The following is a 16,834-nucleotide window of genomic DNA, read 5'->3' as shown; positions in this document are numbered from 1 at the left end:
AAATGAATATAAAACTAAACATATATATTTTGTAATGAGTCCATAAAAGGGAAAAAGAGAGAACTGTATCGTCCAAGAACATAAAAGGTGAGTGTCGAGTTATCCTAGTGGGACCCCTCACACCCTTAACGGCATCAGCGTTCATTAGTTTGACACGTTGACACCAGGTGGAGGAAACCTTCTGTAGCTTTAGTCTCTGGTGAAGTCCCCACTCGGCTACGGCTCACCCGGTAAATAGGCCTGAATTTCGTATACTTATTCCAACTTAACTGGTGGTGCAATATCTCCATATGGCATATTGCCACAAAATGACGTCAGTGATAGGATCGACAGTATATGAATTGACCGCACAATTAGAACTACAATAGAACCTCTCTATCGAGACAGTAAAATGACAAGAATAAAAGCTGCCACCACCACTCTCCAGCCAAATCCGTAATTATCGTTTCATACGTGGTGGTCATTAAAAAAGGTGAAGATATCTTTTTCAAAGAAAAAAAAAGGAAAAATGCTGGATGGCGCCGATGGTTTCTGTAAGTCTGACCCCCGGAAGGGGTCGAACTCACGTTGATTTATGTCAAACTCAAGTAAGTGTCAGCGAAGTAACCACCTAGCTGGGCCAGCACAGCAAACCCCTGGACGAAACCCTACTTAAAACACTGCATTGGAACTTTGCCAAATGAGATTAAAGCTGACTGGTCAAATATATACATTTATATACATTCCGGAGTAAGGCCGAAGCCGAAGCACTTATCCACTATCACATCATGATGATTGCATTGTCCTGTGGTAGCTGATAAAAATTGTTTCATGATAACCAGTGTTTGATACTTGAAAAGGAGACCCCCCCCCAAAAAAAAATATATATATATATAATAATGGCAGGGGAAGACCCAAATGGGATTTCGTGTTTGGACTGACGACAATAACAACATGATCATGTAGGCCCAACTTTAAACGCGGAGGGCGTTGTTCTTTTACTTTGCTTTGCTCCTTCATTAAAAATGTGTTTATCCAACATCATTGCCTTGCTTACATTCTCTGATCTACATCGTGTTGGCAAGACGATGGGGAAGTACAGTGTAATACTTGTGTTGAAGCTTTGAAGATACTTTGTCAAGTGCTGGGAAAACATCCTTGTTTGAGAGGTGTGCTCATAGCTCGAAATGGCCTAGGCCTTTTCATCTCTACTGATGTGTGAAGTCTAATGTGCACACCGTCAATGACAGAGAGCGGATTTGTATGGGCATGATCTTTTTCCTGAAAGGACTTTATAGTAGAATTGAACAGTATTTATAGGCCTACATGGAGTCTACATAGCCTATAATAAAGTAAATATCCAACTCATGCTCAATGCATATTTCTCTCCCAATATACAGAAATTCAACAGATTAGATAAGGTTTTCCTGGTTTTCCCCCTAATTTATATAAAGTATTGCGCTTAACTTCCTCCTCGTTCTAAAAGAAGGGAAAAGGAGAACTGGGGAGTTATCCAGCTCCAGCTGTCGAGGTAAGTTCACTATTTATCCAGTTTTCCCGGTGTTCCCCCCCAAATTTACATAAAATATTGCTCCTCGTTCTAAAAGAAGGTAAAAGGAGAACAGGAAGTTATCCAGCGGTCGAGGTAAGTTCACTATTTAACCGCGCCCCCACTCCCACCGTCGTTTGGCTAAAGGTTACTCAATCCGCTACCCATGCTTGCGGAGGATGTGATCCAACCATTATCAATTTACCAAAATAACTGGAGATCACTTTCTCAATTGCTGGGAGATCAATAATCAATAACATCGGAGATGTGGTTGTGAACTGTGTTTAATGCTTTATAATTGAAAAAAAAGTTTGTTGCGGCTCAGGTAATCAATACTCTTTGAAATTTTTCAGCCGAGAAAAGGGCATCGGAGATAGATCTGCCAAACGCAGTAATGATATTCAGATGTAAACGGCTGCGAAAATGACACCTGTTCACAGCAAATCCACGCCGTATCTGGTGTTCCTGACAGTTCTCATCACGGTGCACTATCTCCCCCGGACTCATTCCTCCTGGATCAATGCGGCAGACTTCGCAGAAGCCTTGGTGACATTGAAAGACGACCAAGGCCTCGGCGTGCAGGCTTGGCAGGACTATCTAGACAATTTAAAGTATGAAGAGGATTTACCCAGCGGAGCGAACCTGGCATCATCGGTGAGTTAGAAGATGTCATAGTCCGAAAAGCTCACGACGAATTCCTGGCAGTTCAGAACGAATTCCGCGCTGACGAATGTGGGCGTGGCCGATTTTGAAGAAAAAAAACTTGGGTCACCCAAAGCTTATTGAGAGTTTTTTTTAGTAGAGTGGCTCTATGTATTGACTATGGTTGTTGGTTTTCCCTTTCCAGCTCGCAGCGAATTTGGGTCGGCGATTCGACAAACAGGTCGACGCCATCAAGAAGTTAAAGCAGACGATTGAATCCAACTATGCCTCGTTCTCCGCTTCGACATCAGTCTCACCCAAATGTTGTGAGAAGTCTGGCCTGGCGTATGATGCCAGCTTCGCGAAAGGGGTGAGTCGTGTTTTCCTTTGCATGCTTGTTTTCCTTATAGGCGGAGAATCTTTACCAAACCATTGTAATACGCTGCCTGCGAATGGGGTTGTATGTCGAGGTTGGACTGCAATATTTTGCCACAACAGTTCCTGTACGTCTCCGCCTTTCGTGATCATAATAGAGTAGAACCTCTCTATTAAGGACACCCTCGGGACTGAAAAGTGCTGGCCTTAATAGAGAGGTGTCCTGATTAGAGAGGTGAATGGAAACAACCATTGGGACCAAAATTAGTGTCCTTAATGGAGAGGTTGGCCTAAATAGAGAGGTATCCGCTGAGGGAGGTGCCACTGTATTCGGTGTGTTTCTCTTTTAACTCGCCAGGTTGACAAATCGATAGCATGTGAGCTGATCTCCAAGTCGGCATCAGCGGGCAGTCTTCGTCTTGGCCAGGTGGTGGTAGACGCCATGAAGACCAACCTCCGGGAGAACCCGATGATGAAATGGCAGTACTTTGGCAGTAAGGATGGTGTGATGACCATATACCCGGCCAACGGATATGCCAAGTGTGGCGCATTCGATCCAAGATACAGGTAGGCTAAAGCCTTGAGGAGATCAGGGGTTTGCGAAAAACCAAATTCAATACTGAACTCATTGGTCTTTTGGGCTTTCGGAGGGGTGCATTGGTCTGAATCATCTCATGATGAGAGGCTGACAGAATTGGACGTTCTGTATCAAAGTCTGAGCGGATGTAGATAAATAGTCCTATGTTCAAATATATGCCAAGTAACCGGGAAAATTCGGCCCATGACTATGTCTATCATTTTACTTGGATCTCGCCTACGTTTCAAAAATATAGGTTAACTGGTCTTTATATGTTTTGCAGACCGTGGTATGTGGAAGCCTCTACTCCGATCACCAAGGAGGTAGTGGTGGTCATAGACAGCTCGAAATCAATGGAGAACCCCGCCGCGGCGCCTCTCATGGACATCGCCAAGGACGCCGCGGTCACTGTCCTAGGCACCATGGCCTCACATGACCTTGTAGGGGTCGTAGGGTTCAATGATCAGATCAGTACACTCCCAGGCTGCTTCAGCGACACCATGGCGATGGCCTCGCGAGACAACCTCGAGCGGCTGAAGGACTTTGTCCGGAGCCTCAGACCATCGGGGAGCACGTCGTATATGAAGTCTCTGCAGAAGGCGTTCGCGTTGCTCCAGAGTAACCTCACCACTATTCCTGAAGAACACGGCAACAGAGGTAAATCGTCACTCCCAATATCATTCTCCTGATACAGTTGATATTCAAGCATTATCTATCTGCCATCATTGGCTTCCATCCTGTCACCCTTGTCTATTGTCATGATTTTAAACCGAAACTAACCCTAAATTCAGCTTTTGAAAATCTTGATGACATTTTCGGTCCTTGTAGCTAAAGTGATCCTTTTCATCACCGACGGTATGCCTAGTGAGAACCAAGATGCCATCAAGAAGGAGATCGTCAGGCTCCAGGCGTTACAGAGCAAGCCAGTCATCATCATGACGTATGGACTCGGGGAAGACTTGTCCCTCAGGGCCGTCAACATTCTGAAGGATATTTCAAATTCTACGGTTCGTTCTCTACTCCTGTCCGCCTGTCAACAAAAGTGGCAAGAATGTCGCAACGCCTATTTCAACAAGTGTGCTTTTCTTCCCAAATTATCATTTAGAAATCCAAAATGAACTTGGTGTTATACACCCGCACAATCAAATCTTCCAGCCAAAACGATCCGAATGGGTTTAGATGAAGATGATGGCCCACATGTGAGACCAGAATCTCAGAGCAATTCCGCAGAAATATATGAAGAACACTTTATCGTGTGCTGCTAGGCATAACTAACTTTTCTTTAAAATTCCAGGGTGGTAAATTCGAGCGAATAGACACACCCTCCGAACTACGCAGCAGCATGGCGTCTTACTACGAAGTCTTCAACGCCAATACGACAACGGCGGACCAGGCGCTTATTTCTTTGCCATACTACGATGCTTTTGGCTTAGGTAAGATTCCAAGGGACCGGCATTTGTGGCCCTTCCGGCCACACAGTTACAGCTTTTAAACATGGATGTGAGATTCCAATGTCATCAGTATTATTTGCAGTCCAAACTTGTTGCTGTCTGCAAGATTTCTAATCTGCAGTGACTGATATAAGAAGTTTTACCGAATAAATCTCTATTTCTAGGTATCGTCACCACAGTCACGGTTCCAGTCTACGACCCAACAACAAGTGTACTGGTTGGGGTTCTTGGGATAGACATTCCCTTGAAGGACCTGTTCTCCGAAGTCTTCCACCGCCACTATCTCTTCGTTATCGACCTGACTGGTCGGACTTGGAGACACCCCCTTCTGCCTGATGGGCGCGAGGGAAATGTGGTATCCACTAATATCAACATCGAGACCCTTGAGAGAAATGCCGAGGCGGTCAGTGTCATCCAGTCAATGAAACTGTAAGTTGAGTCTATTTGGTACCTGAACTATTGGGCCAGGATAAGCAATTGCCAACTCAAACGGAACTAAACTGGCTGTAAGATAGTATGTGACTTTCGTTGGCCAAGTTGTTGTCGGACTTGGAATTCTGAACTTTCTCGAGAACGACTTTAGACTTCTGTTGTGCGCTAGCTTTATAATTCACAACATACTCTCATGTCTTACATACCTTTGTAGGTCTGAAATTGGAAACAAAACATTCACCTCTCACCACCTCATCTCGATGGGCGACCCATTCAGAGACGGCGTAGTCGAACAGAACCTGAGCTCTAGCTATTTCTGGCACCCGGTGCCAGGCTACAATCTGTCCCTCTGCCTGACAATGGTCATCAGTACCGATGCCGAAAAGGAGGTGGCTGACCCGTCTGTCAAAGGCAACGCCCAGTTCGTTTATCACCGGTCAGATATAGTGGAACCACCGAATGCTTGCAACCATTTCCAGCGTATCTCCACAATGCGTAAGTATGGGCTGCAGAACGCGCCTCCTTCTTTATTTTTTTCTTCTCTTCTTCACCTTCACCTTTTCCTTCATCGCCTCCTCCTCTGCTAACTGCTTTAGCGTTTGACGAGACAATTGTCGATACATACGCCTCTAGATTGAGGCCTCCATATTCCGATTCCATTCCTCATCCGAGAACCTGTACGTTTGCTTCTAAATAGATATACCATCTTGTCAACTACTCCCCAGTCACATTCTCTGGAAACATATTCTTTTTTCAGAGGCGGCGGTCAAGTTCAGCCCTGAGTGTTACCTTGATCCGAGTAAATACCTGAACGAGGTAGAAACGAAGGAGACAATTGACTTGGTCAAGAGATACATGATGTATGAGTCAGATCGCAATCCGGGGTTCATGGTAAGTCGTCTTGTGGGTCGAGAGGAAGTTACAATAGGGAGTTTTCGCCAAGCCCCCGAAACGCCAACGCCAACGCCTATCCCGTTGTTCGAGCTCCTGATCACGATGTCGAACAATGGGATAGGCCTTCGCGCTGGCATTTCGGTGGATTTGCGAAAACTCACTATTTTCAAAGAGCAGCCTGAATTCATTGTTATTGGTCTTGTGGTTTAAGACGTTTGGAACTATTAATAGAGTGGTTCAAAGTTTGATCCGAGAACGATATTGATGGATATCGCGTCGGTTGTTGTCAAAATGCAGTAAAACAGCGTGTCTTTGATGTCAGTTATAAAATGCCTAGAAACAATATTAAATAACAATTATCTTGTATTGATGACATCTACAATTAGAGAGGAAAACTCACCTCGTCATCGTTTTCGAATTCAAATATGAACCTCCCTATTAATATCAACAAAGCTGACCACCATCGTTACTGATTTCAGGTGGACATCCGTCCAACTGCCGCCATGACGTCAAAAGCTGACGACATCTGGGTGAAAAATCTGTCAAAGATTCAGAAATACATCATTTGGCGTTTCATTGGCACCTATAATGGCATTGTGAGGTTTATTCCCTTGGCCAAGGTAGACAAGGCGTACAACCCAACACTGAGGCCGTGGTACCGCCGCGCCCTCAGCCAGCCAGGGAAGAGCGTATTCTCTACTCCATACCTGGACGCGTTTGGAGCAGGCTTCGTTGTGACACTCAGTCATACGCTCTACTTGGGAAGGTAAGCTGGAAACGCCATTAATCTAAGAAAGTGCATATTTTTCCGAGATTCAGACATTGCCCAATTTCAGACATTGCCCAGCTTGTCCATCTAAACATTGCCTTTTCGGTTTCAGAAAAGAAAGTCACAGGCCAGGAGACACCGTTATCGGTGTCCTCGGAGCTGACTTCACCCTGGAGTACTTTTACAAACTGATCGTAGACACGTTCCCAAAATGTCGGGCGAGTGGTTTCTCGTGAGTTATCTGATTTACAACTCTTATACATTAAGTAGATTCGCGAACTTCTACATGTGCTAGTTCGGACTGTTTGTCTGTTTGACAAGAAACATCTGCAGTTGCCATCCGGTGGTTTAGAAAAAGGCCGGGTCTATTTGGCAAGCCGCTCGCCGAACAGGCATCTTTTTTTGTCCTGTTTGGAGAGCCGCTTGCCAAACAGCACTAAAAAGCCACCCTGTTCGGCCAGCCGGGCTTGCCAAACAGGTAAAAATTCTACCCTGTTTGGCGAGCTGGAGACTTTACTTTAATATTAATGAGTTCGGCTCTCCATTCAGGACAAGAAAAATTCGCTGTTTGGTAAGCCGGGCTTGCCAAATAGTCACTTCCTTAGAAAAATCAAGAAAAGATCAAATTGACAGGCATTTGACATCCTTTTTTCATCTAATTAGCGTTTTCTAATGTCATTGCTCTTTTTGTCATGCAGCTGCTATGTGCTGGACAACAGCGGGTACGTCATCATTCATCAGGACTTCGTTGAGGCAGAGAATGCCTCCTCACTACCAGATGTGGAGTACATGCATGTCGCCGTCAAGGTAGGTCAGACGTCTCATGAATACCCTATCATCACACACGCGTGTCAAAGCCTTTGTTATACATGTATTACATCGTGTTGCCAAATAAGAAAAGCCTTGGTTACGCAGTGTAAAACGCGAGAGTTTAAGATGGGCAATGTCTTCTCTATAAGAAAGCACCAACCGGCGCGGTCCTGTGCCAGCGGTCAAGCGACGATATATGAGCTTATGTTTCAACTTTCTTATTTCAGGACTCCGTACTTGCAGAATCGCTAATTGAGGGTGGGTACATGACAAATCAAGGTTGTATTGACGTCCGGCAAATGAGAGATCAAGTCTGTTGGAAGGTACGCCTTGGTGAAAAGTGATTAAGCTTGTTAGAAAATACATGGAAACCAAGCGCTCTTAGTTTAAGGGAAGGAGCGCAATTAGGTTTATTTAATGTTAATAACATTTTTAGTCTTACATTTCCCGATGTAGATTATGATACTCTTTGCTTTCAAATGTTGCATTCTCTATCCTCTCATCCAGCTGGATCTCGGCACTCAGACGTCCCGTGAGTTCAAATCCATTTATGAAGTCTCGGCGGTCGGGGACAGCAACATCTTCATTGTGATCAAAAAGGACTCGAAAGCTGCGGCGCCCTGTGCGTGCAGCAGAAAGGTAAATAGGAGGCAACCTGTGTACACAGGGTGTTGCAGTAACCCCTTGTCGCTTTTATATTTGTTGATGGTGACCCGAAACATGTACGAGACCTTCCTTTCCATACTCTACACAATAATAGCAGTGTGGCGAGGTTGTCCTACTAGCTATCGCTGCTTGAATCGGCCGCCATTGATTATGAATTAAAAATCGCCCGTTCGCGTATAGCTATCTTTTTATTCCAACAGTTCAAAAAGGCTTGTCAATCCTTATCGAAAGTATATCCTCTTCCGCAAAACGAAGCGTGTTTTTTGGGGTTTACAATCCACTTCTTGGATTTTCCTTTCGCAGCGACTAAGTACATGTAGCACATCTTTTACAACCCAGAACGATCTTCTTTCAGAGTATTGATTCTGTCGACACATACCAATGCGGGACACTTGGCTCCTGTCAGTGCCCATGCTACAGTAAAACCACGTTCTCAGACTGTGAGGACAAACTTTATATCAATAGGTAGGTCAACCTCGACCCTTGCTGATGGAGACAAAAATACGAGCACAAATGACCTTCGATGCAATTCTCTCTCACTATGTTCAGTCTGCCAATTTTGCAACCGTTTTGATTCAATCCTTGAAAGATTTCTTGATCGTGCTGATGTAAGCTCGCGCTGGTACAGTGGAAGAGCTTCCTACTTGTGGTGATAAGGTCGTGGGTTCGAGGCTCGGCCGGTATCGCCCAAAATACCGGCCAAGAGCAGCCCAGAATGTGCTGTCTTGATTGGTTTATAGCGAAAGGTTTCTTGATAATGCGGGAAAAGAAAGTGTAAAGCGCTTTGAAACAGTTCAGTAATACAGTTTAGAGTACTAAATAAGATATCGAGTCTATCAAAAAGTCTTTGGATAAACTTACTTCATTTTGATTAATTTCTCGTCTTTCTCCAGTACTTCATTCAAGACGTGTGCCCCAAAGGCTCCCTCGCTCACGGTCACCCCGCCCAGCAGAGAGGAGAAGGAGAAGGCTAGGAACCTCAAGTATTGCTATCAAGAGATCTGTGATCAGAAGAAAACCAAAAAGTAAGCTCCATCCCTGTAGGTCAATCGTGTTGGTTCATCTTCTTTTTGAATATTTAGCTTCGAGAGATGAGCGTCAACTAGGACATATGTAGGGACATGTACATAAAAAATATTGGGTGATTTGGTATGTTGTAATGTAGCGTGGGAGGAGGAAATCGGAGATCCCTGGGAAAACTTTCGCTCTCGAGTTACCTACACTATTACATGAAGACGGGTTCGGACCAGCAGTCGAACGTGACCCACGGTGACAGGCGCTCATGGTAATTTCGAATCGGTTTTTCCACCGCTCAGTCCACTCTGACAGCCCTATCTTCCCTTCACAGCGAGTGTACCGGTCTTCTAGGATGTAGCTGGTGCCAGCGGGACAGAAATGGTGAATTACTAGAACAACCCTACTGCGGCTCCCAAGACAAGTGTTATCTCGGAGTAGAAGGATTAAATCCGTACAATACATGTAAGTCATCCCAAAGTTAGCGAAAATCAGTGGAAGGAGAAAATAGTTTGTGCCAAAATATCCTTTGACGCGACCTGCAGGACCGAAATTGCCCTGAATTTGTGACCAATAAAGCTTGATCAGGTCTTGGAGTAAGATAATTACTCCAAGATCTGACAGGTGTACCAAAAGCGCGTCAAATTCGGGATTGATGGATAGCAAATTCGGTTTACCACCACCCTTCTATTGTTGTTGATATTTTTTCTCTCCACAGCCGAATCAGTCATCATCACGAATCCATCGTTGAGCATTATTGCAATCGTAGGAATCGCCATCGGTGTCCTGGTCGGTGTGATTCTGGCCGGCGTGATTATTTTGCTGATACTCCAGAGGCGAGGGGTGATTTCGATCAATAATCCATGCCCAACGAGGACGAAAGAGCCTCCACCGATGAAGATGACAAACGCAGATAGTCAGCCAACCGGTATTGATAATAGGAACAATGGACAAAGTCCGTATTCTGACTGTGAGGTGAACAAACATTTCGATCCAGTGTAGAAGGTTGAAATGTCCTAGCTAAGGAGGGAATGTCCGGGGGAAAGGATTCCTGAACTATGGACCCTTATTGCAGAATCCGTCCGAATACAATAAGACCGGACACTGCTTACGGGGGGGGGGGAATGATTCACTAAATGACCACAATTTATTCTCAAAGGCAAGTCGTTGTCGGCATAAATGTCATCTTAACCTCTGTTGAGACACGGACTCTTGGCACGGGCCAGTCCTTTTCCATACAGGTCCCCTTCAAAGATTACAGAGGAAAATATGGACCAATCATGCCATCCTCTTAGATTATGGATTGAGGCCATTTCACTCTTAGCTTCTTTTAGATTATGTGGAATCGTCCAGCAATATTAGCCTGTACCTTTCACCACTCCATGCGTTACTAGAGTAACTAGACCACGATAAGGTTGGATTCTTTTGCGCCAAACTATATTTAAGTGTGAAGATTATTTATGTAATAATAAGGTAGGCGCTTTGGCATTCCCGGTGCTGCATGTACTCACGATTTGGCAGGATATACATGATAAGAATGTTGCCCATAGGTTTCTTCAGAAGTAAATTACCACGGGCCACTGTGCAGAAACGTACTTAACCATTAATGAGGTTACCGGTTGGTGCATTGTACAGTACCCCCGGGTTTTTTTCTCAAAGTGTCATTTTAACCAGGTCGAGGCCTCAGCAGTATTCTACCAGAGTCTTTCGTTTAATGAAAAATTCTGATTCTACTGACCGTGTGGGCAAAACCAAAGTGAGAAAACTATTATCAACGTTCAACCATGTGTTTTTCAAAACTGCCTTTATATATAATAATTCATTTTATATATCTACAGCTGTATCAGGTGTTAGTTTGTGCAGAGATGTTCTGTCCTTGTATTGTTATTTGGATCATACGCGATGATGGGAACGAGGCGTGCAACTACGAGAATAATCATTTCTTCAACGGCGGATTTGTGTTCGAACCACTCGGGCAACAAAATTGACACCGAACTGTGGGATAGGTGTCTCACGAAACACCGCAAGGGTGCAGGAACGAAAATGTTAGCCGAAACCGATGCGGCAGCCGGTGTTTTGGGTGGAATGACACCTATGTAATCCAATTCCATATTTTGCACAGATTCGAATGGAGTCTTCTGTCAATATTTGCCTGCTGGTATATTGAGAACGTTCATGACCGTTTTGAATAAACTAGCAGGCAATATTGACAGAAGACTCCATATGAATCCATGTCCTACAAATAAAAGTCTGAATGAACGGGGTTTTCACTATAAACACCGAACTCTTTATTCATATCTTTTTTTTCAATTTCAGTCACTCTAATTTGTTAATGACGTTCTTTTTCTATCATCAACTTCTACCCATTTGAATTGGATCATGCACCTGACTCTCGGCACAACCAAAGCACACTTTATCCAGTGCATATGGTTCAAACTTAATCCGTTACTCCACAATCTCATAATCCTAGCGAACACTGCCCGAACTTTTGGGGGTAACACGATGATTTGAAGATCTCATGTCAACTTTCGTCCCGGAAGAGTCCGTTTTGTGTACGTCTGTATTAGAGCGGACTTGTATAGTACTCGAGAAAGAACCGTACAGAGACCTGACTTTCACTACCTCGCCATCGCTGAGGATACGTGGGGCGTCGGCTGCTGCTTGGTGGTCCTCCGCCGGACTCTTAGCACCAATGGCACTATCGCTTGGGTTCATCCTGCCGGGCACGGAAGTTGAAGCCCCTGCCGCCTGTCCCTTGGAAACACCTCCACTAAGAAGCTTAGAATCAGAAGTTTGTTGTGTTGGTGATGTCAATTTGGTCGTTGACTGCAACCCGGTCTGTGACGTAGTTTGCTCAGAGAGCGATTTCTTTATCTCCTTTTCCAAACGTAGATCATTGATAGAACCAGTTTCGGCTGGTCCGGTCCGTCCATTACCTTTACTTACAGTAGAGCCACCAGAAGGAGTTTTCTTTGTGAGTTGTGATGTCATCTTGGTACCCGAAGTTTGTGGACTTGCTGTTGAACTTTTCTTTGATGATGAACTTCCAGTTGAGGTGACTTTTTTGATTTCCTTAGACGTGGTCTTATCAGCGGGCTTACCAGTATCTGATGCCTTTGAACGGGCTGGTTTGATTTTAGGAACAGACCAACCACTTTTATTGGTACTGGTGGTTGACTTCTTACTCGACTTGGGCGTGAGAGGATTTTGACTAGAAGACGGCTTACCCCGCAGATTCTTTGCTGATGTTGCTGATGTTTGACTACTCGGCTTCTGCAAATTAGACCTCGAGTTACCAGAGCTCTGCTTTGCGAGGGGACTTTCCTTCTTTGCGCCATCTGTACCACCCGTCCTGGATCCACTGGAGGATGCTTTACGTACCGAATTCGAGGTTGATGCCACGACTTTATTAGAAGACTCTTTTATATTACCACTTCCACTGTGCGATTGTTTTACATTTCTTGAGGTGCTACTTGCTTGTCTCGGGACACGAGTCTGAGAATTTGACTTTGCTCCATCAACTGTGGAAGTCTTCGATGACTTGGACATCACCGGACTGATGGCCTTCAAACTGCTGGTCGTCTTGGTTGACGTTGGTTCATCCTCTGGCTTAGCTACGACATTACTTGGGCAACAGTCAATAGCTTTAATCTCTTCATCGATATCGTCATCATCATCGCTGCTCGAGTCGCTCACCGTTCCAGGTTCGTGCACCTCGTCAGCACAGACCACAGTATCCCTAGAAATCCGCATCACGCTCTGCACGTATGCCTCATGCAGCTTCCGCTTCACATCGGCTGCAGAATCATGCTTTAAACCTCGGACGCGTGACAAATCTGGATGGATGAGACTGGCAAATGAGTTCCTAGCCGTGGCCTCGAATCGATGAGCAAGGTGACCGGCCATTGATGATCGCATAGAAATAGCCGACAATGCCGGCGAAGTCTCCTGAGGATCGATGTCTATGCGCTTGTTCCTGAGAACAGGGGTAATTTCCACTTCCAGAGGCTCGGCATTCCGTAATTTCTCCTCTTCATCCGACGACTCGTCAGAGAATACCCCAGAGTGCGACTCATGAGTATGGGCCATTAAATCTACGCTACTTCCATCCCTTGGAGCGATATGATCCTGTATTTCGTTCGATTTGTTCTTATCGACGTGATCAACCAAAGTGCTGGAAACCTCCTTCGCAAGCGAAGATACGATAGTTTCTGAGGAGTGTTGGGAAGCCAGCGTCTTGCCCTTTGACACTACATCTCGCACATAGACAGAGATAATCTGCGAGGGACTGTCATTGTCTACGACAGACGCATCGGATTGCTCAGGTTCCACTCCTGGTTGACACTGATCCATCGCGTGATTTATTACATTCCTCAAGAATCCATTCACGACCAGGTCCGTTAAGGAAGTCCTCCTGGCCGCTGGTTTCTTTGGCTTGCCAGAAGATACCACCTCGCCTATCGACCCTGATAACACGCCTGTAATGAACGTCTCTATCACTGTTATCGTCGCGGCCCCAGAGAGATAAGAGTCTGGTTTCTCGGCCTCTTCATCGCTATCGTCCAAGGACTTGTTCAACACATTCTGAACAAACGTGTTTATCTCGTCTGTTCTGTCGATATCTTCTCGTGCGGCAACCATGGCAGCTGCGTCGTCTTCACTGGCAGTAGGTGACAACGATGCTTCGTTTAGCATCCGACTGACAATTTTGGCCGCAGTGTCCTCTGTCAACAGGTTGAGACAGTTGTTGATCACTTCTTTGACGAATGAACTCATTACAGACACAGACGCTGGTGACGTCAGCCGCTTGAATCCCCCGTCGTCTGTTGCATCGTAGATGCTTGAGCACATCCTATCCGCCATCGCCGCTACCTCGTTCCCACTGAGTTCCTTCTTGTCTATGGCTTCCATGATTTTGAGCAGTGCAGTGCGAATGTAATCATGAGCTTTCTGACCGTGTGCGGCTGGCGCTGGGGTTGTCATGGTGGTCTCCGATTTGCTTTGTCTTATCATGTCATTAGACCTTACGATAGCCATGGCTAAGTTCTCGAGAGCTGCCTTCGGCAGGCGACCAGTCCGGATATCAGTGGTAACCGATACCATGACATTCTGGATTATGTTACCTAAGAAGATGGCCTCAGTACTCATCCGCCTGTGATCGACATCCCAGAGAGCTCTCTGCATGGTGTCTTCAAGGTGCTGCCCGATCAACATGCTGTCTTCTCGGGCCAGATGAATTGCGTCTAAATTCTTCGCCTGATCAACCGCCTCGTTCAACGCGTACCCAATCATGTCTCCCAACAGCTCTGATGACGTCGTGGTATCCTCGTTTGAGCGCTTGACATCTTCCAGGGCGTCATTTAGTGTCTGTGAAACCAGCGCCTCGATCAAAATGGCGGACCTCTTCTTGCCAGCATCTGCTCGTAGTTCGTCTTCCGGGGCCACAGCGTTGACACTGTCAGCGACCGTTACTGCACTCTGGAGTATATCCCTCGTTACTGCTTCCAATCGTTCCATATCAGACGGCGAAAGCTTTCCAGCCTCTAAATCCTCAAGCAGAATCTTGAGATTTTCTACGAGCGATTCCATTGATATCTGGCTTTCTCGCATTCTAGTCAGGGAATCTTTCAGTTTGAGACCAACAAAACTCCCGCCCGTTCCCACTCCCTCGTCATCAGAACACGTTCGAGGCAGGCTTGGGATTGTCTCCTCAACCCCGCTGAAGCGAACACCACCTACAGTCAAAATGAAGTGAAATTATGGTGAATATATACGTATTTTTTAATAGAGCTTCGCAGTATACTATAGGAGTGCCTTTCGCTCAGTTATCGTATTCTCCAAAAGACTGCTATAGTTTTTCATACAAACTTGGCTTCGTGCAGGGCCATGACTTCTCCCGAAGTTCGAAACCACCTCGAGAGCGATCAGAATTACAAGTATGACATTAAACGTGGCGGTGCATGGTGGCAAACAGGGGTTTTATCAGGTAAGCGCTTTTTATGCCCTTTATGAAGTCATCTCAAATCTGAATATCGTACTTACGTTGTAGAGCCTTTTGCATACGGTCCTCCTCAGAAGGAGAGTGTGTTGGGCTCTCTGGTCGTGAGTACGGCGACTGTCCCGAGGGGCTGTACGCTAGCATTAGGTCATTCTCACACTGGCTGCACAGGGATGTGCTGAGAGATGTGCCCGGATGTACGATCTGTGAAAGCAAATGGTGGCATTGACTTTAGTGAGATAATGAGGGCCAGGGTCTCCGGAGAATGACGTGGGAGAAGTAAAATCGTTTCGGCTAAATGAGTGGGATTACTTTCGTTTCTTTTTTCTGATCTGGTGACTGGAGTCATCAACGGAAAGAATGTGTTAAAGAAATTGTTATTTTTGACACAGCCACCTACCATCTGTGCAATATTAATTGTCCAATCGACGACGAACGACGCAAGCGACTCCAGGCTCCCGGAAAGTTTTCTGGTGACCGCGTTAAAATTCTCCTGGAAATTTTCTATGCAAGATCCTGACTTGTTCTTGATCATCAAAGGGACTGGCTCGCTGACGGGCGGACTCTCGCCTTCACTGGGTTCTTCGTCCTCCGCCTCTTCTGTTGCTATGAGTTGTAAGTTGATGTTGCTAACCGACTGTTTGGGCTGAATGTCGCGCTGGAGGTATTCCAGACGTTTGTTGACAACTGGCGCTCCAAGCGGAATGTCGTTGTCGTCTGCTTTTGTTTCGAACGGCAATAGAAGGCAGGCAAAGTTGCACCTGTTGGGAGGTTTCTTGAAAACCACATAGTCTAATTAATATTTGTGCATTACGATGTACAGGGAATGATAACGCAGATCTCGGAGGTTGACCTTTGAAACGCATCAGTCATTTACAACCAAGCGACAATTTTGCCACATTCCGAGAATCCAAACAAACTCCCGCATTTCCTCTTCCAAATGCTTCTGTTTCTGTGAATCGACGAGGAAAGCGGATTTCTTTTTCAATGACGACAAGGTTAGAATTAATCGTTATTTAGCATCTTCACCGGAGAGTGGAATAGTGCAGTCGACGCAAAGTCAGGGGCATAACTTGTTCTAACAATCGGACGCAGTTGCCTACCTTTTCCTTTTCAATAATGCACTCTTTGCTGAACCTTGCGCCTCTCAGGTCTGCCACGCCCAGCTCCTCCTTTGAGTACTTTCTGAGCGGCTTGCCAGTACCCATTAGCGGTGCATGCTCTGAAATATACCGCAATATATTTGAGAAAAACGAAGAAGATGAAAAAAAGCAATTTGGAAATACACTCCTCGCGTGTAATTCGGACTCGCCATTATTAGCTTCAATCTCGCCAACATCTCGATTGCGTGCTTAGATATTTCCTAACTCGGACAAAATATACACTGTCCAAATATATCCAACTTGAACGAGTTCTTCTGGAGGATGATATCTTAAAATATAGCGCACCTTTCGTGAGCGCCTCCTTAAGCTTCCATTCGCTCTGCGGACCAGTGCTGGTTCGGCGCGACTTCTTCCTCATTTTGGCGGCCCTTTCCGCCCGCCTCCTCTCTATCTCTTTGTCCAGCCGCTGTCGGTAGATCGCCTCCTTCTTATCCCGCTCCTTCTTAGTCTGCTCTTGCATCTTGTGGAAAACGGCTGAAATCAGTTGAAAGAATATTTTCTAAGCTTGAAAGTTG

General features: G+C 45.5%; 1 protein-coding gene across 1 annotated transcript; it reads left to right on the top strand.

Annotated features, from left to right (window-relative positions):
- Positions 1-1,331: 1,331 nt before the first annotated feature.
- On the top strand, positions 1,332-11,309 carry LOC135492620 (VWFA and cache domain-containing protein 1-like). Its single transcript, XM_064779177.1, has 19 exons — positions 1,332-1,510; positions 1,882-2,182; positions 2,376-2,540; positions 2,904-3,112; positions 3,406-3,779; positions 3,951-4,129; positions 4,417-4,555; positions 4,738-5,002; positions 5,220-5,500; positions 5,763-5,896; positions 6,379-6,665; positions 6,781-6,900; positions 7,367-7,475; positions 7,706-7,801; positions 7,986-8,117; positions 8,500-8,609; positions 9,038-9,169; positions 9,493-9,623; positions 9,877-11,309. The coding sequence occupies exons 2-19, from the start codon at positions 1,952-1,954 to the stop codon at positions 10,158-10,160; spliced, it is 3,378 nt and encodes a 1,125-aa protein (XP_064635247.1). The 5' UTR covers positions 1,332-1,510; positions 1,882-1,951; the 3' UTR covers positions 10,161-11,309.
- Positions 11,310-16,834: the final 5,525 nt, after the last annotated feature.

Source organism: Lineus longissimus, chromosome 8, assembly GCF_910592395.1.
Source record: "Lineus longissimus chromosome 8, tnLinLong1.2, whole genome shotgun sequence".
Lineage (NCBI taxonomy): Eukaryota > Metazoa > Nemertea > Pilidiophora > Heteronemertea > Lineidae > Lineus > Lineus longissimus.
The sequence above is the reverse complement of the archived record's forward strand: the minus strand, read 5'-3'. Positions and strand labels throughout refer to the sequence as shown.